The 21,782-nt window shown below is 34.4% G+C and overlaps 1 protein-coding gene and 2 non-coding genes across 3 annotated transcripts in view; 2 read left to right on the top strand and 1 right to left on the bottom strand.

Annotated features, from left to right (window-relative positions):
• Positions 1 to 21,782, top strand: part of LOC106130691 (soluble guanylate cyclase 88E) — a 68,140-nt gene that overhangs the window by 33,381 nt on the left and 12,977 nt on the right. The window contains exons 2-3 of the mRNA XM_060951072.1: positions 19,986 to 20,159; positions 21,481 to 21,762. Of these exons, the coding sequence (XP_060807055.1) occupies positions 19,992 to 20,159; positions 21,481 to 21,762 (450 nt within the window). The 5' untranslated portion in view covers positions 19,986 to 19,991. The remainder of the gene's footprint in view (positions 1 to 19,985; positions 20,160 to 21,480; positions 21,763 to 21,782) is intronic.
• On the top strand, positions 20,542 to 20,615 carry Trnai-aau (transfer RNA isoleucine (anticodon AAU)). Its single transcript has one exon. It is a non-coding gene; the product is annotated as a tRNA-Ile (tRNA).
• Trnaa-cgc (transfer RNA alanine (anticodon CGC)) lies at positions 21,202 to 21,273 on the bottom strand. Its single transcript has one exon. It is a non-coding gene; the product is annotated as a tRNA-Ala (tRNA).

The following is a 21,782-nucleotide window of genomic DNA, read 5'->3' as shown; positions in this document are numbered from 1 at the left end:
TATACTGCCGCGTAGGTCAGCAGAGAGTCGTTATATGTAGTGGCAAAAGGCGAAGACAGACCCCGGGCTCCCCTTTCCTGAAGAAGATGCAACAGGCACTACGCTATGTGCAATGACTGACCCTGGGCTCCTGTTCAGTGCCACCTCATTGATACGTATAAATTTATAAAAAAAGCATAAGGACAATAGAATTTGAAAATATGTTGATTTTTGGGTTAAGAAACAGAACTCCTTTTTGATTAAATTATATAATAACAAAAAGAGAAATGATTAAGGTTTTTGTTATCTGACGGTTTGGTTGGATTCCTATGCCTACAACTGTCTAAATCGACGAATGAGGGTTTTTTCTTCTGTAATTTACTTTTTATTGTACGTTGAAATTGAAGAATAACATTGGGTGTCTTAGAAAAGGAAAAGTAAGATAAAGATTCGTATTGTTTTTAACCACGAAACTAAAAAATATCGAAATATAGGGAAATTTAGTACAGATATAGACCCTGAGGAAAAAAAGGACTTTAATTTTAAAAAATCCCACAGAAGCGAAGCTCGAGACACGAAACTAGTAGAGTTTAAAATTGAAACGTTCTTTTTACCAACTCTTTTCATTTATTTATCGATTTGCTTGGTGTTTTTAACTCTTTGGGAATCCATTTATTCATTATCGGCTTATGCTCGAAGTCATGCTTCCACGGTAAATCCTATTGCGAAAAACCTTCTTCGTTGGATGTTTGTACTTTTGGTTAAAAGTTACGTAAACGATCGAAGACTGGTTAATTATTATTATTCCGATTTATAATCCTGTCCAAATGTATAAAAAAAGAAATCAGATAATTATGTTTTGTCACATAATCCCGTCTGCATCCATTTGTAAACGTTAAACTCCTAAACTTTTTTATTAAATAGGTATTAATCCTAGGCAACATACAATTAATTTCGGTAACTGTTTCAGTAACAGGATAGACTCCACCACGCGAACGAAGTCAAAAATAAATCACAGCTTATGTAAAATAACACAAAAAAAAAAATATCTCATTCAATTACATGAGATCTGCACAGCAACTGTAAAAAGTCGTACAAAAGTCTTTTCAAATCATCCTTTTTATGACAATGAATCGTTCTGACGTCCAAAACTTTTGTTTGAGCTGAGTATTGAGTTTATTTACTTACTTAGTCGCCTGTCAAGGAGGTTAATGAAAGAAGTTTTCAGTTTTAGACCACTTCTATCTTAGGTCAAGGGTATCCTAAACTGAGAGTTTGCATGAAGACATTTATGAATGTGGATGAAGCAAAAGAAGTATGCGGTAGTACTCCGAAAATTCAACTTATCCATACTTCTATATTAATTTTACAAATGCGTAAGCAAGTTTATTCGTTTGTTTGTTGTCTCTTCACACGTTATCTACTGAACCAATCTTCTTGATATACTGCGTAAGTATATATATTTAAAAGCCTGGAGAAGTACGCATAGGGTACTTTTAGTACCGGTAAATATTAAAGCTCCCGTGTAATTTGCGAAATACCTTTCTTTTGTAAGTGGCGCCAAAATTTGTACGTAGAGATGGCGCTAAATTCGCGCGGGTAAAAGCTAGTGAGGAATTAATACAAAATTTCTCGAACGTTTTCCCATTTCCCGAAAACATATGAATCTCGACAGTAGCCATTTCCGTTCATAATCCGCCATTACAGCCACCAAGATGGCCACTTTATTATTGCCAAATAAAATCAAACTGCCCTGACCCAATTATTTGGCCTTTTTGTGAAATCCTTCGTGTGGTTTTTCTCTTTCTAATTTTCTTTAAGCTCTTCGATTTTACGACCAAGGGCAAAGGTGCATTAAATTGGGTGCCTCGAAAAAAAAACCTTGATCAAATCTGGAGAAAAGTCAGGTCAGTTTGCATGTTAAAATTAATGAGATGAGGAAAAAATTAATTATGCCTGAAATCGTGGTGGAAAGATATAGTCTCTGCCTACTACTGGGAAAGGGGCATGATTTTATATATGTGTGTAGTGACGCAAAATCTTTTCAAATCTAAAAATTTACGGTAGCGAAGTCCGAGGAAAAAGCTTATAAACTTGGAATTATTTTAGGAGATAGGCTAGCAAGGTGTTACTATTTGCATCTCAAGTCCACCATTAAACTAAGCATGGCATTTTAGTGTTTTCAAGACTGGTACCTCTGTCTACTCCGTAAGGAATAAAGACGTGATTATATGTGTGTATGTTAATAATGATTATGATTACTAATAACCATGTACATACCTACATAACCATATTCGATAGCCAACGTGTCATCGTGACTAATGTTTTCTACACAATTACCTTCAAAGTTGTTTGCTAAGGCTTTTCGAGTTGCGAAGCCGAACTTCGAAACATCTGTATTGTAATGGCATGTGTACACTTGAGTAATGGCTGTAAATTAATCGAGGTTTGAATTGTTTTAACGATCAGAATGAAAAGTGCTTGGTTACATACATACATAAAATCATGCCTCTTTCCCGAAGGGGTAGGCAGAGACTACTTCTTTCCACTTGCCACGATCTCTGCATACTTCCTTCGCTTCATCCACATTCATAACTCTCTTCATACAAGTTCGGCGGTTTCGGGTACTTTTGACCTGACCCTTTACCAGGACGTCCTTAATTTGATCAAGATACGTTCGTCTAGGTCTTCCCACTCCGACCTTTCCCACCACACTCTCCTTGTATATCGGCTTAGTCACTTGGTTACAATCTGATCGAATTTAAATTTGTCGATGTCGAAAACCGGACAGAGGTTATATTGTTTCTATTTTTGTTATTTCTATAGCGAAATAGGGAAAGACGTGTGTTTACCATAATAACAAACTGGACCAGTGCCTAGGGCTCCCGTCCTAAGTCCAAGGGTGATAGCAAAAAGACCGTGTTTTATTTTATTTGCCCATTCTGGTTCAACAAAGTTCTTTCGGCTTTGATTTGACGCGAGTGGCATGCATTTGGTAATTTCACGCCCTATAGAATGATGGCAATTAAAAATTCAGCTCTCTGGTACACAGTAGGAGACACTGATGACGCACTAAGAACTTGAATTGGAAAACCTTTACATTTTAACCTCATTTTTTTAGCAGAAGAGCTAATCCAAATCCTAATCTTATAGCGACATATGTCTACCCCTTAACAGCTAAATATCAATACAATACAACACGTTTTCACTCTGTTGTCGCCATTCTTCTCATTGGACAACAGTCGCTAAGCACGTGTAATGGCCGAACTTGACCCTAACCCCCCATTGTTATGGAGGAAAGGTCATTGATTTAACACAGATATAATCTATGGTATTGTATAGATAGCTAAATATATGTAGTTATTGTGTTAGACGCGATAAAGTAAGTAAAACCTTTGTGGAGAATAAATAAATGTATAAAAAGAGAAGTGAAATCTGGGGAAAATCACACAGATTGAGCTAGCCCCGATGTAAGTTCGACACTTATGTTATGGAATACTAACTTAATAATAGTATATCGAATATTAATACACCATATCATTCTGAATAATATAGTTTAATAATATTTATGTAAGTATGTATATTTCTATGTACAGAAAAAAGCATAGACTGACCTGCGATACGTCTACCATAAGAAGGGTAAAAGGTATACCTTTCTCGGTATGTGATGTATGCCTGCCAGTCAGTCACTCAATAACGGAAGAGTTGAGTTGCGTTGAATTGAGAAACGTTACAAAAACAAAACACAGCACTAACGAAGCCATACTATTGTCTCAAGTACAATCCAAAGACTAATATATCACTTTGTCGCCGTCACAGGAGACGGTTCATTTCTCATACTTACCGAGTGATATCTCGACAATTTATCAGTATACGTCGCATTGCATTTACTTTATAATATTTACGTATAAATAAAATGTGCAAAAAAAATTATACTTTTAAATTATTATACTTACATACCCTACTAATTTATAAATGCGAAAGTCTGTTCTATCATCAATACGTAACCAAATGTAAACATATTTAGTTAAAATATGACATACATACAAATTGTTATTACAATCATGTAGGTATCGGTATAATAATGGATATTTTAGAAAATGTTTTAGTAAATTTTCGCTTTTCCTTATCCCGTGTTAATTAAAAAGGAAGAATCATTTTTTCCGAAATTTTCTCATTTCTGTCCTTTGAACACAATGTTACATTTTTTAAACTTAATGCCTAACAAACAAACTAACGCAGACAAATATTATTAGAGTATCATTTGTCTAAGCAATCAATACCATTTGTTACATACATACATATAGTCACGTCTATATCCCTTGCGGGGTAGTTAGAGCCAGCAGTCCTGAAGAGACTGACAGGCTACGTTCAGCTGTATGGCCTTATGATAGAATTTTATTCTCATTCGAAATAAGAACATGTCGCAAAATAATGGTTTCAATTTGAATCACTTACTACATTGTCCATAATAGTTAGTACTGACTCAGTCTACCCAATAAAGGATAAAGATGTGTTATGTATGTTAATCACTTACCGGAAGTAAAAGCTTCTTTATGTGATAATGAAGACTATTATTAGGCAATATCGATAACAGAAATACATTCATTTAGGTAAGTGTATCTTGTTATTGACCTTCCAAAATGTTCAGTAAGTTTTATATAGGTACATACATACAAACATCGTCTTTATCCCTTACGGGGTAGACAGAACCTTTACATAGTGACAAGTTGCTAGCCCAAAGCCCGTTTTGTACCATTTTCGCCATAGCTAGTAAGGTCCTGGGGTCTGACTATGGCCAAAATAGGAGTGTTGATATACAGATAGCTATCGACCTCTTTTTTTAGTTTACGAAGCTAAAAGCCTTTTTACAGCCCATGGATGTTCAGCTAAGGCAATGTGAGACTCTTGACACCTATGTACCGACCTAGTCCCAAAATCTACCCTCTGATGCGGTCTTACCATATGTTTTCGCATGATGTTTTGCCTCACAGTTATCATCTCTCTCGGCCTCTGCGGCGCAGCGGTAGTACGCTTCTCTGTGACACCGGAGGTCCCGGGTTTGAATCCCGGCCAGGGCATGATGAGAAAAGAACTTTTTCTGATTGGCCTGGGTCTTGGATGTTTATCTATATATGTATTTATTATAATATATAGTATCGTTGAGTTAGTATCTTGTAAAACAAGTCTCGAACTTTCTTTAAGGCTAACTTAATCCGTGTGATTTGTCCCGTACATATTTATTTATTTATCTATCTATTTATGTGTATTTGTGATACTGATTGATTGACTGACAGACATTATCACTATATTATAACTCTAATCTCTATAAAATACAGAAAACTATTAAATCTATTCAACAGTCAACTAACCTGTCTGTATTTTTGAATCCCAATTTTATCACGAATACAGCTGAACGTGGCCTTTCAGTATTATCTGACTGTTGGCTCTGTCTACCCCGGACAAAATATGGACGTGACTATATATACGTATGTAAAAAAATATCATTTGGATCCGAATCCCGAATCCTCGTTACAGTTCCTATCTAACCTCTCTCTTTCAGTAATTGGATTAAAAGCGTGATGTTAGGTCACGTGGGCGTAAAACCTTATAATGATGTTCAGAATATTTCATGAACAACCGCCATCTTTGTAGATAATCCTCCTCAGTGCGGTTGAATTTTTAAAATTTCATTGTATTAAGTTAATAATATGATTTAAGAAATACAGCTGCAAATATCTTGCTTTGCATCAACGTAAAGTTTTCATAAAGTCTGCAGAAAAGTTCTCTCGCAAGCTTTTATTCTGAATTTACATAGCAAAGTGAAATTGGCTGTAGCAGAACTTTTAAAAAGGATTATTTTGACTACCCCGCAAGGAATATTGGCGTGATTATATGTATCTATTTTGAAGCTCTCATGATACACGCGACTTCGTCTGCGTTTAAATTTAATGTAAACTTTGGTTCCCGGCACCAATACAAAAAAGAATAGGACCACTCCATCTCTTTCCCATGGATGTCGTAAAAGGCGACTAAGGAATAGGCTTACAAACTTGGGATTCTTTTTTAGGCGATGGGCTAGCAACACTATTTGAATCTCAATTCTATAATTAAGCCAAATAGCTGAACTGGCTATTCAGTCTTTTCAAGACTGTTGGCTCTGTCTACCCCGCAAGGGATATAGACGTGACGATATGTATGTATGTAAACTTTGGGCGTACCAGTTAATAATACCTACGCGTAAAATCTTTGGTGGAAATATCAAGTTTTAGAAATAAAAATCAATTCAATTTAAATCAACTTTACGTTCTACTTCAGATTATAACTACAGGTACAAATGATTGAAATTATCGTAATAATGGAATTACTGAAGAGACTTTGGTAATAAAGTATTGAATAATTAAAGAATTACTTCAAATTCCCATCATTAGAACTTCTTATTTCATAATATTAGCAGTAAAAAACCTTATGTTATTTGTCTGATTGACTCTCTTTACTTATAAAAACGAAATTTGCCATTTATTAAATGACTCTCATAATGTTTAATAACAGTGAGAGATTTAATAATATAGTACAAGTACATAGACAGAATCTCAGAAAACCGCTAAGGGCACAGACTAAAAATACGCATTAAAACTTAAAGCACAAAAAGTTAGTATCCCAGGAGCTTAAGATATTGACTCTGGTAACACTGAGTACAGGTGAATTGAGAAAGTTCAGCGCTTTTTAGATTTATTGAGCTTTTAATAGTCTAAAGTTAAATGAGGCTTTCAACAAAAGCTGAAATTTAATTATAACGCCACAAGATTTTGTGATTGACGAATGTATTATAAAAGATCAATTCAGTTTCCTGATTGATTTTAAGTAAGGGTACACACACACAAATACATAAATATTATCACGTCTCTATCCCTTACGGAGCAGAGAGAGCCATCAGTCTCGAAAGACTTCAATTGTATGGCATAATGATAGGATTGAGACCAGGTTCTTAGCTCATCAATCATCATCAACTTAACTTATTTTTAATATCAAATTGAACTGTACTAACAACGTTAAAAATTTGTGCTATTTGTGCGAAAGAAGTATGCAGTCTCGTGATTTTATGTATGTATGTAATACTAATATTTTTTGTTTATAAATATTTTGATTCTTATAATACCAACGTTCTTCAAATAAATGTTAGCTGCTTACGATGTATATTCATAATAACCTATTTATTTGCTTCTTTGTACGACGAAGACGGAAGATAATAAAATACTTTACTAAAGCCATTGTTATTCGTTGAAAAATGAGACGGGAATTCCTCGGGTGATTATTAAATTTCTCCCAAAGCAATATTCAGGATTTATTGATGGAATCCCACTGGAAGAATAAGGGAATTTGACCAGACTTTGGGGAAGTTTTATCCGTAGTTTGTTAACTGGAAACGGCAGCTGCTATGTCTAAGACTATCTGTTTCCCGCGACTACGTTTGCGTGGAACTGAGTTTTAATGTACTCATAGAAATAATGGGAAACCTCCGGTATTGCCTCCTTTAAAGAGTGGGCTGAGAAATCCTTGCATAACAGTTTTTACCAAATAAAACACATCTGAGAAAAACCGCATTAAAATCGGAGTACCTAATAGTTTTTAGAGAAAGTATTTTTTTGTATTAGTTTGCAGTCAGTCAGTCAGTTAGTATTGCCTGAATGATATTGTTTTTAGGGTACTGTGCCTAAAGGGCCCTATTACTGAAACTTCGCTGTTACCAAGCTGTATCTCATGAACCGTGATAGCTGGACAGTTGAAATTTTCACAGGTTGTGTATTTCTGTTGCCGATTCAATTGGGGGATTGATTTAATTTGGGGTCACATTTTTTTGCTTCTTTTTATTCGAAATTAATAATGACAAAAGGATGACAACATACTTGATAAATATTTCAAGGGAGTATTCCCTTGAAATATTTACCAAGTATGTAGGTAGTTTTATATAGTAACTTCAAAAATATACGCGTGATTTTAATTCATATTTTATTGATTTAAGTCAACAAACTATTCAGTAATGACTAATTTTCAAAAATCTCAATAATAAAAATCCCATAGGTACGTACTTACATACAATCAAGTTTTTATATCTACAGGGTAGACACAGACATAAAGATAACATGTAACCTCTGTGTTCTGTCGGGTAGACTAAGCCAACAGTCTGACAACTGAAAGGCCACGTTCAGCTGTATGGCTTAATAATTGAGATTAAAATAGCTCATCGACTTAAAGAAAAATCCCAAATATATTAGCCTATCCCTTAGTCCCCTTTTACGACATCCATAGAAAAGAGATAGAGTGGTCCTATTCTAAAGTGCGGGACACTACACGGCATCATTTAATAATTTCTCTGATCAATTCTTTCGATTCGCCAAAGCTTTTATTAAGTGAAAGTTGAAATTTCCTCCCCGCGTTTTTTCCCCTTACTGAACGAAATATGCATTATTTGAGCCCATACCTTTGAACTTATCTTCCTTGCCATCAGACAGACTGTCAAACACACTCAAATTTTATATTTATTTAATCATAGCTTTTTCCACAAGAATTGCACAGTCCACAGAGCACAGATCATGTTTCATGGGCACATGCCTTTGTTCTGTGGTACAGTTTGACACAGTTCACAGCACACCCAAACTTCTGATCCTTTGAATCAGTACATCAAGTTAAAGGAAATTCATTTAGGTCAAACTTCCTGAAAACAAAATGGACGTAAACGTATAGATTAATTGAATAACTTTATTAATTAATTAATTAATTAATAAAATTGTGTCGTTTAAATTTGGAATGTTTTATTTTTCAATTAATCACGGAATGTATTAATTATTCGTTATACCGTAGGCGTAACGGAGTTCAGTATAACGATTTATAAATTAATATAAATAGTAATAAATTAAAGACATCCTGGAAAAAGGTCAGGTCAAGAGAATCCGAAACCGCCGAGCTTGCATGAAGAGAGTTATGAATGTGGATGAAGCGAAACAAGTATGCAGAGATCGTGACAAGTGGAAAGATGTAGTCTATGCATACCCTTCCGGGAAAAAGGCGCGATTTTATGTATACATATATGTATGTAGTAACAAGTGTGATATTTGTGCTATGGGAAACTAAAATACAGCATATTCTGTTACTACATCTTGGTCCTCCTTATATCGCTAATTACATTAAAGTCACTTGTATAAAACTACAGTTTCATGAAAAATCAGAAGATTTGAGTGAATCAGGTTTTTACACGAAGCGACTCCCATCTGACCTCCGTAACCTTTGTACCTAAACCCATATTGGATCATGGTAACATATCCAGTTGCTTGAATGTGCAGGTTTCCTCACAATGTTTTCCCTCACCTTGTATTTAATAATGTCAAGTGAACTAAAAAAGAAAACATTTATTTTTTCTTTATAGGTGATCTTCTTTTTTAAAACCCTATTGAATAGCTACTTGGGCCGAAAAGGAATTTTAAGAGCATTTATCTTTCAGTGGCGCGGGTGGGTCCTTTATTCGATAGCTGAAAAGGTCGCTATTATCCCATGAAATTTTTAGTTTAATATTACTCGTATCAACAATATTGTCGTGTACATAGTCTCCGAGATACATACGTATTTATGAAGAGATATGATTTGTATTCCTCTTTTTGAGGAATAAACACAAACTTACCGGACATAATATGATTTTTAACACAGTGAAAACATAGAAAGGAACCCAGGATTCACCTGTGACCTTGGTCAGTGGGGAAGTCAGGTTTCCACCCTCACTTCTCATTGCCACTTGTATGTGTGATACAACCGTGGAATTTGTAATTTGAAGATTTCAAGATTGGCCATTTTGTTTCGGAATAATGACCTGGACTCATATTTAGCAATGAGTGATCGATTATGAAGCGAGATTTGAAAATTGACATTTAGGTTAGGTTCTCTTAATGTACGCGTAGTATAAATAATGTATTTTGGTCTAGGCATTACATGTATACATAAAGATTCTCAAAATACAAAAAAATAATAATTTAAATTTCACTTCAATACAGCATCAATTAAAATATTTTTTTAAGACTGGTCTCACTAAAATTGGCCAAACATGTTTTCGCAGAAAAGGACTGGTATAAAATTTATCGAATTTACTAGTTTCCAATATTTCCCCGTACATTTTTAACCCAACTAAATGCTAAAATTCTGCGTATACCGTAATTTGTTTTGAAAAAGGACGCGGAAATATTATTTCGTGATAGCTTATTCTATTTTTACAGATTTGGATTTAGACAATACAAACAAATTCATAAAATCACGTCTATATCCGTCGCGAGGTAAACACAGCCAACAGTCTTGAAAAGACTGTTGGCCTTACATTCTTTAGCTGTATGCCTAAATGGTGAATTTGAGATTCAAATAGGTCGCTAGCCAATTGGCTTAGAATAGAAAATCTAATATAACTCTTCTTTTATATATAAAATTTCAATCAAATTTTGACATTGCATTATTACCTAATATTTTTTTAATTTTCCATCATCGAAGATTACATTCGTCCGAGATTATCACCATGCTTCATTAAAAAAGATATATTTATTTTTCCCTTGATTTTCAATCAGTTAATTACAGTACTATATATGCAAAGAGCATAAGCCGAAATCACACCTATTAAGTGTAGTTCGCAAATTTCGTACCTGAATAGAATTGTGATTATGTTGTGTTCTCTTTGGGTCCTCAAGTTTCCAACAATTATTTTGTAAAATACTTTCTCATTTATTGGTAGAAATCTTAACTACCTACTAAAATGCCTTATTGATGTAAAATGAAAACGAAACGTAACTACTACGATATATCGTATTTCTTTAGGTACTGAAATTAAGATAAAACAATCTTGATGCGTTGTAAAATACATTTAAAAAATTATTTATATGGGAGAATAATTTATATGAGAAGAATGCCGTGCCGTGTGGTTCGCGGCACTTTAGAATATTTCCACTCAAAATCTTTCCCATGTATATCGTAAAAGACGACTTAGAGAAAGGGTAATAACTAACACATGCGAGAGCTAAATAAAATCTAACATAGTGCGAAATGTAAAGTTAAAAGAAGAAAAAATGTCGCTAATTGTTAAGTTATTTTTAGATTGACCTCGAATTTCTATTATTATGCCACTCCACTTTCGCCAACTCCAAAACGGGATGTGCGTGAGTGGTTTGTTAAAAAATTGCGAATTTCATGGACGCGTGGTGGATATGATGAAGAGCGTCGAAGGTCGGACGGTTAAAAGCATCAGACCTTAAACAACACAATAGAGAGACTAGAGGGCGCCCGCGTCTCCGCCCGCGTAAATAGGAAAAATCGGTAAAAATCCCGTTCCCGTGGGAATTTCCAGAAATCCTTAGCGCACCCCTAGACCACGTCAAGAACTTCTAGTAAGTGCTATTGTCAGTAGGTATTATCTATTCTATGGTAAAACTTCTCAATTCTAGCAGATTTGAGTGTTATTACGTTATTACCCACCATTTCACACCAACTAACAAGAGAGAACATAAAATTATAACCCATAGCTGTCTCCAAAACGAAGTGTTTCGTCTTCGACTGTTTACGAGTTATCAGCAACCACATAGACACATAAATGAGATAACACGGCAACACTCTCGGGCTGTAAAAATATTTTATGGGAAAACAAGGGATGTTTCCCTTTGCCCTGCTAACGGAACCTTTTAATAGTAAGTACTTGCCAAAAATATTTATAGACCCTTCCGGCGAAAGTGAAATAGGTACGGTCAACAATGTAATTGATTCGGTATACGAAACACATCTATAACACGTCTTCATCCCTTACGGGATAGACAGAGCATTAGAGTCTAGGGTGAACGCCACGATAGGCTTGATGACTCAGTAATCGGATTTAGATTTAGAAGTAGTGACAGGTTTGGGACTACTTTTTTGTACCCAAAACTAAAACAGCGACATAAACTTAATTCGTAACTATGGCGCAATGCATTGTTTATGGTTCATAGGTATTAGTATAGGTATTCATAAGTTATTCATCAGCATTTACCCATAAGATTCTCATGAAAAATATGAATAATTTACGCACCAGTGTATACTTTATTATTTCTTTACCCATTGAAATATCAAAATAAAAAGTATACAGAACTTGTACCATTTTTTATTTTTACCGTACGAGACGTTTAAGTTTTAAGTTATAGAACTTAACTATTGATCTGCTGCGGCTTCGCACGGATTACATTTAGATATAAACTTCCATTTCAAACAGAAACGAAATTCGTTCACAATTTTCTGAGATTACCGCACTCATACAGTCAGAGAAAATAGGGGGATTTTACTTTGTAATATGTAGTGATAGTGAACTGATAGTGATGAGTAGTGAAATGTTTTTTTTCCTTTTTACCCATTTTTTTAACAAATTTTGATACTTTGTATTTTTTATGTTTGTTGAAAACACACAACCCAAAGACATGGGTACATTAGGTACATAGCCTAAAAGTAATTAGAGCTACCTCCAGCTGCGACCGCGTGAAGCAAAAAATCCCATTTAATTTCGAGCCTGCGTGAATTTCGAGAAAACTAATCTCTTATTGCATAGCTAGACTACATAACGAACTTAATTGCCAGATTTCAAATATCTGGCTAATTTGTTTCGACTATGCGTCGATATGTCAGTCAGTCGGGATCCTCTTTATAACATATTCCAGTTTTCGCCCGCAGTTCATCGCAATACATACATACATATATCTTTAGCATTGTTGATAGAGTCTGTTGGTTGAACTCTGTTGGAGGCCTGAAAAGAATAGTTTTTTTTATGAAAGGGCATGTTTAGCTGTATGGCTCAATGATGGAATTGAAATTCAAATAGAGACAGGTTGCTGGTCTATCGCCTTCAAGAAGAATCTCAAGGGTATAAGCCATTCCCTTAGTCGCCATTAACGAGATCCATGGGAAAGATATGGTGTGGTCCTATTCTATAGTGCCGGAAACCACACGGCACACACACAGCGTAAAATGATAAATGCTGGTAATTATTGTTCCATGCCAAAATTGACATCTCTAAACTCAAGACTTGGGCATTGAAATGTTACTCATTCAGTCAATCAGAGTCCTGTTTTACACATACTCTAATATATTTCAGATATAAAATATGTGTTGATTCCCTCCTTTCGTTAGTTCAAGCGTGTGTTCCACGCCTTCACATGAGCGATCGACAATGTTTGCGATTTATGGCGACGCATTTTTTACGACACAAAAGGGGATGGCGTAAATTATATGTTTATTTTTGTCTTAAGTGTCTATGTGTGCTACTGATAACTGTAATTCACAAGTTTTGAGTGCCTCTGAGAGGCTGGGAAATATGACAATCCTAAGACTTGTTTTTTTTTTGTTTAATTATAATTTTAATTTCAAATACTTTTGTGCAATAAAGAGTTTACAAACAATCAAACTAACTTTTGAGAACAGGCAGGTTTTCTTTGCTTAGGTAGAGATTATCAGACATCATTCTCACAATCTTAGTTTTACTTAATCAATGCATTCTGCTAACATCTGTCCGAATAAGACTGTAGGGAAAAACGATTTTATTTGATTTGATTAAATATTAAACTAAAGTCATATAGCTGAATGTACAGTAAAAGTAAAAGTAAAAAGAATTTATTCAAAGAACACGTAGACGTGGAAGATTTATTATTGGTCTTCCTCTTTCTCTATTAATCTGTACTACTTCGGGGCCATGTGGTGCTAGCAGATTAGCATAGCACCAGCTCATATCTTACCGTGGGTATCGTAATAGGCGATTGAGGGATTAAGCTAGATGTGGTACTTAGGTACGCTGATATGACGACATAGACCAGAATCAATAGATACTGTTCACCCATAGTGGTTGGTGACCACCAACCCACTTGCCCAGCGTGGTGACTATGAGTGAAACATTTCTAGGGCGGCCTTAGTCCGGCAGTGGATTTTAATTTAATTTATAATTTGATTTATAATTTAATTTATTTTGACTAAATAAGTTTTTTATGCTAGTGAATTAATTTGATTTAAAATGGAGTACATAACTTGATTGATTTTAATGTAAATATGGATGATTTTGTCTTTTCTCTTGTATTATGGGCCTATCAGTAGCCTGAAATAAATGGATTTTATTTATATTTTTTATTGGCTGTTAAGGTAAGGTCCTTCTACTTACTAACATTTAACGAACTTCTGATGTTAATAAAAATAAATGATTTAGTGACTACGTGTAAGATCACACGCGAGTTTTAAGAATAGCATAATAAAAAATCTGAACACGATCTAGACTACCAGTTTAGGAGCCATTGACGCAAATACAATCAAATCAATAGTATAAGGATTCGCAATTATCTCAACATTTGTATGCTCGCTGTCCTGCTAGCGATTGGCATTTACTTGGTTTTATTGGACGTGAATCGGTTCATTTAATTTGAGTATATATATAATTTGACTGAGTATGAAAGAAAATCGTGCTTGACTTTGGTCGGGTTGTGATAGGTCAGGATCATGTAAGTAAGTCATTTTACACTGTGGTCAAATCAAATGAATGAATATACACGCAATTTGTAGAAATTCATATATTTACTCGTTTTTATGTACCTACATTCTATCAAGTAAACGTTGACACTGCAAAATTCAAATAGTTGCATGTCTTTTTCCTTGTTGTAATATTTTATTACACGGAAAAAAACAACAGTAATAATGATATATACATACATAAAATCACGCCTCTTTCCCGGAGGGGTAAGCAGAGACTACATCTTTCCACTTGCCACGATCTCTGCATACTTCTTTTGCTTCATCCACATTCATAACTCTCTTCATGCAAGTTACATATCATCAAATTCACATCAAACATCAAATTATATAATGATGATACATAAAGAAATAATAAGTTTTGACGAACCTTGTTTTTTGCAGAGTTATCCTAAATATAGACGTGACCATATGTATGTATGTAGGTATGTATGTATGTTATCCCAAATGAACCATAATACATCTTAAATTCTCTTATAACTTAGCCCGCGATACAGATTGGTAAATCATTTCCTACTTGATATAATCTTTAATTATATTAATACATCAGTCTAATAATAGAAACAATCGGGCCGGATACAAAACGAATTGTTTTGTCCTCCCCGTATGGCGTATCAAAAGTGCCTGCAAACTTTATATGGAGATCATAAAATTTAATGAGACTGTTTGGCTACGTCTTCATCATTACATTTACACCTTTGTATGAAAAATTAACGCTTTATTGTAAATTATTATGAAGCTCGGGGTTTTCTACCTAACCTAGGTCATTTTTATAGGTCCTACTGGTTTTGATGTCAACGTCTGTCGTCCGAAAAATATTTCTTAACTAGAGGCCGCCCGCGACTTCGTCCGCATGGAAACCCTATCAATCCCGCGGGAACTCCGTAGTCTTCAGCTACCTACATATCAAATTTCATCATAATCGGTTCAGTAGTTTTTGCGTGGAAGAGTAACAAACATCCATACTGACATACTCACAAACTTTCGCATCTATAATATTAGTAGGATTTATTTGAATTTACGTCAATTACATAGCTGTCATTTGCGTTTTGTTATTCCAAGTCTGATTCTTTTTTGTTATACCACGTTTTATAGTGACTGACGTTTCATGTCAAGTCACACGGGAACGCTGTCGAACGGGATAAAAAGTATCCTATGTCCGTCTCCTGGCTCTAAGCTAACCTCCCTACCATTTTTCAGCCAAATCTGTTCTGCCGTTCTTGAGTTATAAGTGGTGTAACTAACACGACTTTCTTTTATATATATAGATAGATTAACTCTCAGGACAGGTGTAAAACCTGGCTTACGGAATCCAGAATCATGGTAAAAGACGCACCCGGGCTCCTTTCCAGAGAGGTGAGGACGTAAAAGGGACTAACATTAAGAGGAAGACAATATTTCTAACCCCAATAAGTAACTCAACTAAGTGAATCAATTACATGCATACATACATATCATCACGTCTATATCCCTTACGGTGTAGACAGAGCCGACAGTCTTGAAAAGAATCAATTAAAATTAACAAATCTAAAGTGATCTTTAATGTTAAATTAATGAAAAAAAAATCTTTTTTTGCAATAACACACGTCTCTATTCCTTACGAGGAAAAGAAGCCAATTGTCATAAGAATCGAAAGCCACTTGAAATCATCATTGCGCCGTTGCCGAATTATCGTCAATGAACCAAATGGTCACGGGTTCGATCCCCGGTCAGGTCATGACGAAAAAGAACTTTTTCTGATTAGCTTGGGTATTGGATGTTTATCTATCTAAGTTGTTATTTATGATAAAACATATTATCATTGAGTTAGTATCCCATAACACAAGTATCGAACATCCTTTATATAAGTGTTAGCTCAATCTGTGTGATTTGTCTCTTATATATTTATTTAATATTGATTAATTGAATAGCTTATAATTTAATAAATAGTCAAAATATTAGTCGCAAAATTCGAAATTTTATCAAACACGTAATATATATATAGTGGAATAATAATAAAAGATTACAGTACCGCAATATATCTAAAACAGCAAACAGCAATTCCCACGCACGACCTTTTGCCTTCCATCACTTTGTCCGAAGGACCAATAGCTTTGCAAATAACATATCGATGCACCAGTTCCTACAAACACAACTTCGACCCAAATATCAAAATGTGATTTTCAAATTCGAACCTAAAGTTATTACGGCAAGGATGAAATTGTATTAACGTTAGATTTGTAAGGCACTCAATTTATTGGGTTAGGATGTTTAAATAATTTGTTTTGAACCCCATTTTGATGAACTTGATATTTTGTGGGTACCTAAGTCGAAAAAGCTGTACCTTTTTATTATAAAACTAGCGGCCCGCCCCGGCTTCGCACGGGTGGACATATTTTTGAGTTTTATATTTTGAAATAAATTTATTTCAAAACAAATTTATGCCTATGTCACTTTTGAAGGTCTATTCTATATCTGTGCCAAATTTTATCAAAATCGGACCAGTAGTTTTTGAGTTTATTCCACACAAACATACAAAAATACAAATCTTTCCTCTTTATTATTAGTGTGGATTCATGGTCGGATAAAAAAAATATGATAGGAATGAATTCCAAGCTAATGACGAAAAGTCATCTAATAAAAGTGGGGATAAAAGTTTAGTAAAACAGAACCCCCGATATAAAACCGCTTTAAGTGCAACTGGGAACAGGGGAAGGTTTAAGAAAGAGAGGCCTATATTTTTGTACTATCTGGGAGCATCTGGTCAAATTGTAACGAACCCCCCTTCTACCCCCTTCTATTATTAAATTATTTACTGTTTATTTATATTTAATAGTTAATTTTTGTAATTATTTACAAACGACACCAAATTGCAACGCCCTAACAAAAAAATAAATAAAATATTATTATAATGCACTACGCTCTTTTTACGACACCAACGTAATAAATAATATAACGCAAAACCTAAGGACCCTTTATAATTAAATTTTCCGTATTTCTTATTTCCTAATGTGATTTCTTGATCTGGAGATTAATGAGAAAGCATTATTTTTGTGATGAGCAAAGTTCCAAATTCTAACATTAGAGATTATTTTAATTAAGGAAATTATTAAAATAACACAGTCGCTCTTGTCCCTGCCTGATATTTATTGCCGAGACTGATGTTTATATAATAAGATATTGTCCTATTATTGAGGTATATTTATAATACTGTTTAATACAATACTAAGAATTTGATATATCTATTTATAATACTAGAATTATAAATAGTAATATCAAATTTATATAAGATAAATAATTAGATATAGAATAAAATAATAAGTTAAAATATAGGAATTTATAAGCGTCTCTTCAAAAACCTCTTTAAAGTTTGTGATAAGAAATATTAACAGCCTTTGATGGATTGCGGCGTCAGGTCGGAGACGTGTTTCCTCTCTCATAATAAAAATCACTTCCATCTCCAGGCTTCGTTCACCTAAAAATGTTGATAATATTTACCACAATTTAGTTAAGAAGAAAAAGAACGGAAGGAGAGAAATCTTAAGAAATTTAGCGTAATTAACCAAATTAATTATTATTTAAAATGCGAAATAAAGTTTGATTGCTACCTCAACATGAAGATACAATTACACCATTAAACAGGTTCTAACTAAACTTGGTACAAATATACCTAGACCTTGAAATGAACAGGCATTTTTATTATTATTACGGAAATGAGCACAACGGGAAATTTTGTTTAAGGCGGGCGGAGCAGAGCTACTTAACTCCATAATTATATGTACATAAATACATAAAATAAAACGCCTTTTTCCTGAGAACTAGGCAAAACTACAAATTTATTATTATTTTAAGTATTATTTTTGTGGTATATATATAAATATATATAAATAAATATATACGGGACAAATTACACAGATTGAGTTAGCCCCGAAGTAAGTTCGATACTTATTGTGTTACGAGATACTAACTCAACGATACTATATTTTATAATAAATACTTATATAGATAAACATCCAAGACCCGGGCCAATCAGAGAAAGTTCGTTTCTCATCATGTCCTGGCCGGGATTCGAACACGGGACCTCCGGTGACACAGACAAGCGCACTACCGCTGCGCTACAGAGGCCGCTAAAACTACTAGGTAGGTACTAGTTTCAAATATATCTGCGAAAACCACATTCAAATGAATAATATTTTTTAACGTAATGCGAGTTTGTACTCGTATTATGCAAAATTAATTTTTATTTAATTTCTAAACGCTATTTTTGTACACACAGACAGACAGAAATTGTAATAATCAGATATTTGGTTTCTGTTGGTCATATTATTACATATATTTGGCATAATATTTTTTATATACAGACATACGCCAGTTGCAATTTTATTTTATTATATATATAAATATAAATGGATGTATGCATATGTATTCCCATTACTGAGTCAGATACTGACGCACACTCATTAAAGTTTCGGTACATTTACAAGGTCGCAATCTGCTAACCCATGTATACCTACTTATGTATAATAATGCAATATCTCCGAGTAAATATCTCGTCGCTTCGGAGCAAATTGGAGCAAGCTTTCAAGATCCCGTATTTACAGATCCAAACGTAGTACCTATTAAAATTTTGATTTTACCATCTCTTTAGTGAGAAACACAAGGCATTAATTAAAAACATCAAATATGAAGCCCTTTTACCTTTTTTTTAACCTTTTATTTTTATTCCATCTCTTTCACATGGATGTCGTAAAAGGCGACTAGAGCAAAAGCTTATAAACTTGGGAATGTTCTAAGCGATGGGCTAGCAACCAGTCACTAATTGAACCTCAATTCTATCATTAATAAATTAAGTTGTCGCTGGATCAAAATCAATCTTGTTACGATTACTTTAAACGATCGCCAAACCGCGGAAGCAATTTTATTCCCTCTCATCTTGGCCTGCCTCCTCCTGCCTCCATTTTTAAATGCATTCCAACGCTATCTATGCTTCGGCGTCCGAAAACCACTAACCAAATTCTATCAATTTTGATTTTCGTTTTAAATAAAATAATGCCTTTTAGTTTTTTTAAGACTGTTATAGACGTGATCATTATGTTGTATAAATTATGCCTCCGACCCTTTATCTCGGATATTTTACATAAAACTTCCTTGGCAAAACTTATCTTAATTATTATTATGGCTTATCTAAGTCGCCTTCCACGATATACAATAGAAAATATTGTTAATAAGCCTTTTAGGCGATGAACTACATTAAGCCATAGAAATGGACGTATAAACGAACAATACTTAATACAATATGTGGCCTTTCAGACATTTCAAGACCGTTGGCTCTGTCTACCCCGTAAGGGATAAAGTATGGTTAAAGAACTTTATTTCTCAAAGAAGTCGATGTCGTCATGTATATTATATACTATTCTAAATTGCGGCAATCAGAAAACCTCCACTTTGAATCTGAAATGTATTATTCTTTCCAGATAAAAATGTACGGGCTGCTCCTGGAGAACATGGCGGAGTACATCCGCCAGATGTACGGGGAGGACAAGTGGGAGGAGATCCGACGGCAGGCGGGCGTGGAGCAACCCTCCTTCTCCGTGCACCAGGTCTACCCTGAAAACCTCATCACGAGGCTCGCCAAGACTGCACAAGAGGTATTTTAGACTAGAGAGTAACTCGTATGTAACGAAAAATCTCGCTGATTTTACTTTTCTCAAATTCGGGAATTTCGGGAAATTCGACGAAGCCTACATTTTAAATCACTGGTTTGGGCTTAGTCATGTCATACCAGTCAGAAAGATAAAAATCTGGAAGCCAACTTCAGAATATAGATAATGATGGATCTAACTAGGGACATGTAAAGATGAGTGAGATCTGTTTTTTGTCAGCATGGAATAAACATCGAAGCCGTGTGAATAGCTGCAATATAACGAGAGAAGCCGCAGGCAACTAGTCAATCATCGCTAGTAGGAGAGAACCAGAATACGCCTTTTATACTCACGTGTTATAAAGTAATATTTCACATGTCATTCCATCGGCCCATTAGCTCAGTTGGTTAGAGCGTCGTGCTAATAACGCGAAGGTCGCGGGTTCGATCCCCTCATGGGCCACATAATTTTTTTTTAATTTTTATTCCATTTCGTTATGTATTCAAAAGATTTTCTGCATTCACTGTTATTTATTTTTTCATATAAATAATTTAAAAAAAAAGCATTAATAAATTTGTATAAATAAGACAAGTACCCACTCTCATGCATAAAAGCAGAACATAACTCTGTGGTCTATGGAAGCTGTGGTGTATAGTGACACATAAAAAAATAGATTAGTTATTAGGTATACCAAAGAACACAGAGATTACAATTTTACAAGTAGGTACTATACAATACAACAGGTTGCTTGCTCGACACGTAAGTTGACCTAATGCGCACACTTACACTTCTTCAGGCCGAAAATGGGGATAAAACTTTAGGTAGGGATTCCGCCTATAGCACTTGTTCCTTAAACTTATGAAAAATTTGAATTTTAAAAATAAAAGGGCACTCAAAAGTTTCAATATTTAATTAAATAAATAAATAAAAATAATCTACAAAAAGTAATTTGTTTGTTTTAAATTTTTATTATTTTTATTATTAATTTGTAATTAAAAATGAATAAATCCAACAAATAAAAATAATCTACAAAAAAATGCTTTTATTGTGGAGATGCTGGGATTTGAACCCAGGACTTTCAGCATGCGAAGCAGACACTCTACCACTGAGTTACATCCCCGGTTGAATTACGGGCCGAAATTATAGATCAGTAAGTATTATAAAAAAATCATTTATTGAATAGAAAATATATAATTATAGAATAGTTCTAAATAGAATAGTTCTAAATTAAAGGAATCATGTATTCATAACTCCCTCATTTATCCGCTAGAGGCGCTTTGTGAAATTATTTACTTACATCAACCATGTTTTTACAATTCCCTTACAGGTACTAGACATATCAGAACGAGAGTTCATGGACCAAATGGGAGTTTACTTCGTGGGATTCGTCTCACAGTACGGCTATGACAGAGTCTTGTCGGTTTTGGGCAGACACATGAGGGATTTCCTCAATGGATTGGACAATTTGCACGAATACTTAAAGTTTAGTTATCCAAGGATGAGAGCGCCTAGTTTTATATGTGAAAATGAGACTAGACAAGGTCTAACGTTGCATTACAGATCGAAAAGAAGAGGGTTTGTCTACTACGCAATGGGACAAATAAGGGAGGTGAGTTATTTGGATTCTTT

Source organism: Amyelois transitella, chromosome 23, assembly GCF_032362555.1.
Source record: "Amyelois transitella isolate CPQ chromosome 23, ilAmyTran1.1, whole genome shotgun sequence".
NCBI lineage: Eukaryota > Metazoa > Arthropoda > Insecta > Lepidoptera > Pyralidae > Amyelois > Amyelois transitella.
This window is presented reverse-complemented; position numbering and strand designations above follow the sequence as displayed.